Genomic DNA, 7288 nt, shown 5'->3' with positions numbered 1-7288 from the left:
GATTGTTGCTTGTGTAGGCTCGATGGGCCGAATGGCCTCTTTGTGCACTGTGGGTATTCTATGATTCTTCCAAACTCCAGGGAATATAGGCCGGGTCTCCTCAATCACTCCTCAATTGGATAATCCCTTCATCCCAGGAATCAGTCTAATGAACCTTTGTTGTTCAAAGATGTGCGGGTTAGGTTGATTAGCCATGCTAAAAATAAAACTGCCCTTAGTGTCCTGAGATGCGTAGGTTAGAGGGATTGGTGGGTAAATCTGTAGGGATATGGGGGTAGGGCCTGGGTGGGATTGTGGTCGGTGCAGACTCGAAGGGCCGAATGGCCTCTTTCTGTACTGTAGGGTTTCATGATTCTATGATACTCCCTCTCGGATAAATCCTTCATTCCTTAGGTAAGGGGATCAAATCTGCACCCAGTATCTCTTGTGCATAATTATAGTAAAATTTCTTTACTGTGATATGCCATGTAAGAAAAGCTAATGTGCCATTCATCTTCTCTTAGTTCTTTGCAATAATACTACTCAACCTTGCAAGACCTTTCAGCTGAACAGTCAGCATAAAATGTAGCCGTTAGGAAGGAGTTGGATTAGTGAGATAATTGGACCAAGGCTGGTGATTCAATGCAGTATCATGAGGACTCCCACGGAATGGTTACTCAGCTAGTGAATAAGGTATTGTTTGTTACAAGTCCTGGTTGTCAATGTTTGGGAACCCAGCACTTCTATAGAGCTTTTGGAAATTCATTGCAGCACAAATTCAAGTTTAGTTGGTTGTCTTACAATTACTTATTCATTCAGGCCATTAGATGTCCCCTGGAGGCAGGCCCTTAGTTTATTGTTTGTTTTACCCTGAGTTGTTTCCAATGTCAGTTTTCTGTCAGTGAAAGATTGCCAGTGCCTTTTATTCTCAGGGGCAGGACAAGTTGACCTCAGCTGGAATGGGAAGCCAACCCATGTTGTTGGCCTAAACTTGAACCACTTGCTCACCATCTAGCCAGTGGAGCTTTCTGGCCCTGAGAATAATTTATACAAACCACTGATGTTAAGCAGTGTCTTCAATGTGTTGATCAAAGGGTAAACTCCTTGACTGCATTTAGCTCCACTGAAATCATCCAGATCTAAAGTCCAAACCATGGCACCTCCGAAGTTGTTATCCTTCAACCACTGAACCTACAAATGTAAAGGTATAAAAACACCAGTAAAAAGCATTAAATAAAATGGGCAGCTTATTGGAGACCTAATGCTTTCCCTTGGGGCAGCACGGTAGCACAGTGGTTAGCACTGCTGCCTCACTGCGCCAGGGACCTGGGTTCAATTCTCAGCTTGGGTCACTGTCTGTGTGGAGTTTGTACGTTCTCCCCGTGTCTGCGTGGGTTTCCTCCGGGTGCTCCGGTTTCCTCCCACATTCTGAAAGAAGTGCTGGTTAGGTGCATTGACCCGAACAGGCGCCAGATTGTGGTGACTCGGGGAATTTCACGGTAACTTCATTGCAGTGTTAATGTAAGCCTTACTTGTGGCTAATAAATAAACTTTAACTTTTGTAAAAAATATAGTGCCTTTTAAATATATTTATTCATTTTGTGGTTAAATGGACAACAGCCTGAGAAATTAGGTGCAACTTAATACAGCTAAAACTGCTTCCACGAGGTTACCACAAGCCAAACGCCAACAGGGACACATAGCAGAACTATGTCGAACAGGGGTGATTCACTTTAACAGACAAATCATCATGACCCGACACCAGAACCGAGACCTCTTATATATTGAATAGAGAGGCTCAAATTTTATAATGGAAAGGTTGTTATGGTCCAAAACCCATCAGGAGGTATTCAGCCAGAAGACATTATGATTGTGTATTCCCTAGTTTCAGCCTGACTCCCTGTTATTAACCATCTACTAAAAGAGACATGTACAACTAGGATAGCCTGGGCTAACCTCATTGGGTGTTGTGACCCTCCTCACCCTGTCACCCCATTGGAATATTCAAAGAAGGAAGGGGCAAGTTTCAAGACAAACTCCAGCGAAGATGCCATCAAAGCTATTGTGACCTGGGACGATGCAAGAGAGCATGCGAGATCCACCTTCGTGCTAAGAGGACCCTAAGTTCATCTGTCACTGTGAGCTCAGTGAATCGAATCCAACAGCCCAATTGATTTCACCAGATCGGGTAGTATCTATTTCGCAGGCAATTAGCCTACTTTGGGGAAACATAGAAACATAGAAAAACTACAGCACAAACAGGCCCTTCGGCCCACAAGTTGTGCCGAACACATCCCTACCTTCTAGACCTACCTATTACCCTCCATCCTATTACGCTCCATGTACTCATCCAGGAGTCTCTTAAAAGACCCTATTGAGTTCGCCTCCACCACCACTGACGGCAGCCGATTCCACTCGCCCACCACCCTCTGTGTGAAAAACTTACCCCTAACATCTCCCCTGTACCTATCCCCCAGCACCCAAAACCTGTGTCCTCTCGTAGCAGACATTTCCACCCTGGGAAAAAGCCTCTGAGAGCCCACCCGATCTATGCCTCTCAACATCTTATACACCTCTATTGGGTCTCCTCTCATCCTTCGTCTCTTCAAGGAGAAAAGACCGAGCTCCCTCAGCCTATCCTCATAAGGCATGCCAGTCAATCCAGGCAACATCCTTGTAAATCTCCTCTGCACCCTTTCAATCTTTTCCACATCCTTCCTATAGTGAGGCGACCAGAACTGAGCACAGTACTCCAAGTGGGGTCTGACCAGGGTCTTATATAGCTGCATCATTATCCCCGGACTCCTAAACTCAATCCCTCGATTGATAAAGGCCAGCACACCATACGCCTTCTTAACCACCTCCTCCACCTGCGGGGCCGATTTCAGAGTCCTATGGACCCAGACCCCAAGGTCCTTCTGATCCTCTACCGTACTAAGAGTCTTTCCCTTTATATTGTACTCCTTCATCCCATTTGACTTACCAAAATGGACCACGACGCATTTATCTGGGTTGAAGTCCATCTGCCACTTCTCCGCCCAGTCTTGCATCCTATCTATGTCCCTCTGTAACTTCTGACATCCCTCCAGACTATCCACAACCCCACCAACCTTCGTGTCGTCGGCAAACTTACCAACCCATCCCTCAGCTTCCTCATCCAGGTCATTTATGAAAATGACAAACAGCAAGGGTCCCAGAACAGATCCCTGGGGCACACCACTGGTGACCGACCTCCATTTAGAAAAAGACCCATCTATACCCACTCTCTGCCTCCTTTGGGCAAGCCAGTTCTGGATCCACCGGGCAGCAGCCCCTTGGATCCCATGCCCTCTCACTTTTTCTAGAAGCCTTGCATGGGGGACCTTATCGAACGCCTTGCTAAAATCCATATAAACCACATCTACCGCCTTCCCTTCGTCAATGTGTTTAGTCACATTTTCGAAGAACTCCACCAGGCTCGTAAGGCACGATCTGCCCTTGACAAAGCCATGCTGAGTATTCTTGAGCATACTAAACCTCTCTAAATGCTCATATATCCTGTCCCTCAGGATCTTCTCCATCAATTTACCAACCACTGAGGTTAGACTCACCGGTCGGTAATTACCTGGGCTTTCCCTATTCCCCTTCTTGAAGATTGGAACCACATCCGCAATCCTCCAATCCTCCGGCACCTCTCCTGTCTCCATCGACGACGCAAAGATCATCGCCAAAGGCTCTGCAATCTCTTCCCTCGCCTCCCACAGTAACCTGGGGTACATCCCATCTGGACCCGGTGACTTATCTATCTTGATGCCATTCAAAGATTCCAGCACAACCTCTTTCTTAAAGTCCACATACTCAATCCTTTCAGTCCACCGCACGCCCGCAGTACATCCACCCAGGTCCTCCTCCTCTGTGAAAACCTAGGCAAAATACTCATTGAGCACCTCTGCCATTTCTACTGGTTCCGTACAGACTTTCCCGCCTTCACCTTTTATAGGCCCTATTCTGTCCTTTTACTCTTCACATATTTATCGAACACCTTAGGGTTCTCCTTAATCCTACCTGCCAGGGCCTTCTCGTGACCCCTTCTGGCTCTCCTAATTTCCTTCTTCAGTCCCTTCCTACAAGCCGTATACTCTTCTAAATCCCTATCTTCGCCAAGCTCTCTGAGCCTTTTGTACGCTTTCCTTTTCTTCTCGACTAGGTCCTGCACAGCTTTCGTGCACCACGGTTCATTTAACCGACCAACACCTCCCTGTCTGCTCGGAACGTTGTCCTGTAGAACTCTAGACAGACATTCCTTGAAAAACTGCCACCTCTCTTCAGTACATTTCCCCGAGAATACCTCCTTCCAATTTATTCCTCTAATTTGCTGTCTAATGTCTTCATATTTCCCCAGACTCCATATAAACACTTTCCTAGCTTGCCTGATCCTCTCTTTTTCCAATGCAAGCCTCAAGGAGATAGAGTTATGATTGCTATCCCCAAGATGCTCTCCCACTGAGAGATCTGACACCTGTCCAGGTTCATTGGTCAGTATCAGATCAAGTACAGCCTCTCCTCTTGTAGGCTTGTCCACATGCTGTGTCAGGAAACCCTCCTGAACACACCTAATGAACTCTTCCCCATCCAATCCCCTTACCCTAGGGATATTCCAATCTATGTTTGGGAAATTAAAGTCTCCCATCACAACAACTCTGCTATTACTGCATCTCTCCAGGATCTGTTTCCCTATCTGCTCCTCCACCTCCTTGTTACTATTGGGCGGCCTGTAGAAAACTCCCAGCAAAGTGACCGGCCCCTTCCCACTCTGAACTTCGGAGACTCGGTGGACAATCCCTCTACAGCATACACCTTCTCTACAGCTGTGACACTATCCCTAATCAGCAGTGCCACACCACCCCCTCTCTTGCCTCCCTCCCTGTCCTTCCTGAAACATCTGAATCCCGGCACCTGGAGTATCCAGTCCTGTCCCTGAGACATCCAAGTCTCCGTAATGGCCACCACATCATATTTCCAGGTATCGATCCACACTCTGAGCTCATACCCTTTATTCACTATACTCCTGGCATTAAAGTAAACACATCTCAATCCTTTGGTCTGAGCTCTCCCCTTCTCTATTCCCTGTCCATCCGCCCTCTTGCACTGCCTATAACCCTTCTCTGTTTGCGAGCTACCTTCCTCACTCTCAGTCACCTCATTTCGATCCCCTCCCCCCAACCTATCTAGTTTAAACTCTCCCCAGTAGCCTTAGCCAACCTTCCCGCCAGGATATTGGTCCCCCTGGGATTTAAGTGCCACCCGTTTTTTGTGTACAGGTCACACCTGCCCCTAAAGAGATCCCAGTGGTCCAGGAACCTGAACCCCTGCCCCCTGCACCAGTCCCTCAGCCACACATTCATCCTCCACCTCACTCCATTCCTGTCCTCACCTTCCCGTGGCATAGGCAGCAATCCTGAGATTACTACCTTTGCTTTCCTCCTTCTCAGCTGTCTCCCTAATTCCCTATACTCTTTTTTCATGACCCCTTCCCCCTTGCTACCCACATCAGCGGTACCAATATGTACCGCTACCTCCAGCTCCTCTCCCTCCCACCCCAGCGACATCCTGGATCCCAGCCCCAGGGAGGTTGACCACCATGCGAGAATCCCGCCTGCCTCCGCAAAATCGCCTGTCCGTCCCCCTGATTGTCGAGTCCCCGATTAATACTGCCTTCCTCCTCTTTTCCTTAGCCCTCTGAGTTACAGGGCTGGACTCCACCCCGGAGACACGGCTACTGCTGCTTCCCCCAGATGGGCTGTCCCCCCCCAACAGTACTCAGGCAGGAGTGCTTGTTGTGTAGGGGCACACCCACCGGGGTGCTCTCAATCACCTGAGCTTTACCCTTCCTGGCCGTCACCCACTTGGCCTCCTCCCGTGGCCCTTGTGTGACCACCTGATGATAGCTCTTGTCTATCACCTCCTCATTCTCCCTTAACAGATCCTCGAGCTGCTGTTCCAGCTCCCTAACACGGCCCCTCAGGAACCGCAGCTTGACACACCCCTCACAGATGTGGATGTCCGGGAGGCCAGGTGCCTCCAGGACCTCCCACATACTGCACTGCGAACAACACACTGGCTTAACACTCATATTTCACCCTTTCTACCAAGGTACACAGAGAAAAGTAAATTAGAAATTTAAAAAAAAGAAACTCACCCCTGCTCGCCCTTCCCCCGAAGCCCTGTGAGCCAAAGCCCTTACAGCTTTCACTCTGCTTCCCACTCACTCCCCTGCCCACTCAAAAGTGTGACCTGCTTTTATACCCTCCAAAAACCTTCCCAGGCTTCTCCTGGGCCTACTTCCTGTTTTGGATAAAAAAAACCCTCCGATTTCTTTACACAAATTTAACTGAAAAATAAATAAATAAATCACATGCACAAACACACTGCCTTACCCTCAGCCTGCTCCTGTGGAAAGTTAGCTGAATTTATTGTGTAAGGAGTGCTTTTAACAAAGATAAGTTTGAACCACCGTAAAAGCACTGGAGTAAATGTGTGATAAACTGGTCGAAGTGTTGGTATAGAATATTTCACAGACAACAGTTTTTGACATTCCTCTCCTATACATCTGAAAAATATTCCTAATCATTGAGGGCGGGTAAAAGGAAGGAAACCCCAGACATTTGTATATTGTTTTGAAATTTCCGCCTCCCTTGCAGAGGAGGAACAACACATCAGTAAAAATTGGACTCTATTAACAAACAGATCATTCAGAAAAGCTCCATTGATTAACACTTATTAATAAATACAATTATTTAACGGTGATCTATGATGGTCTTGGCTGGTATAGGACTGCATATAGAATAGACTTATAGTACGTACTTTAGTTGTATAGCTCTGCTGATTGTCATATCCAACCCACTGATTGTCTTTGAATGCATAAGGAACCTGCTGGTCTCCGATCATCACTGAGGTAGCAGTTTTCAAAAACGTACAGATCTGTTAATGAAAATCAATAAACATTGTTAACACATTGAACAGGTTCATGAGGTTTGCCCTTAGTATCAGTCCCATTTGCACTCAATATTTAGTCAATACCCTTTGTTAATTAATAAACAATATGTAATTGTAGCAACAGTTATTACAATAAAAGAAATATTGAATAGTTAATGAGTGTGGTTTTATCTTTGTAATGCTGATGGTGAGAATCAGTCACAAAGGGATGAGGGATTTATCGACCCTTTAAATCTTTTTTAAAGATACATACTGTAGAGGTTTTCAATTGTCATAATCCAAGATACAAAACGTATTATTGTTTGTGCCTTTCTAATAAAGATTATAAGCAAGG

General features: G+C 46.5%; 1 protein-coding gene across 1 annotated transcript in view; it reads right to left on the bottom strand.

The window, feature by feature from the left end:
* Positions 1-990: 990 nt before the first annotated feature.
* LOC144511727 (acidic mammalian chitinase-like) overlaps positions 991-7288 on the bottom strand; it is a 34931-nt gene continuing 28633 nt past the window's right edge. The window contains exons 7-8 of the mRNA XM_078241950.1: positions 6823-6939; positions 991-1170 (exon numbers count right to left, since the gene is read on the bottom strand). Of these exons, the coding sequence (XP_078098076.1) occupies positions 991-1170; positions 6823-6939 (297 nt within the window). The remainder of the gene's footprint in view (positions 1171-6822; positions 6940-7288) is intronic.

The sequence above is a fragment of the Mustelus asterias genome, chromosome 25, assembly GCF_964213995.1.
Source record: "Mustelus asterias chromosome 25, sMusAst1.hap1.1, whole genome shotgun sequence".
In the NCBI taxonomy this organism is placed as follows: Eukaryota; Metazoa; Chordata; class Chondrichthyes; order Carcharhiniformes; family Triakidae; genus Mustelus; species Mustelus asterias.
The sequence above is the reverse complement of the archived record's forward strand: the minus strand, read 5'-3'. Positions and strand labels throughout refer to the sequence as shown.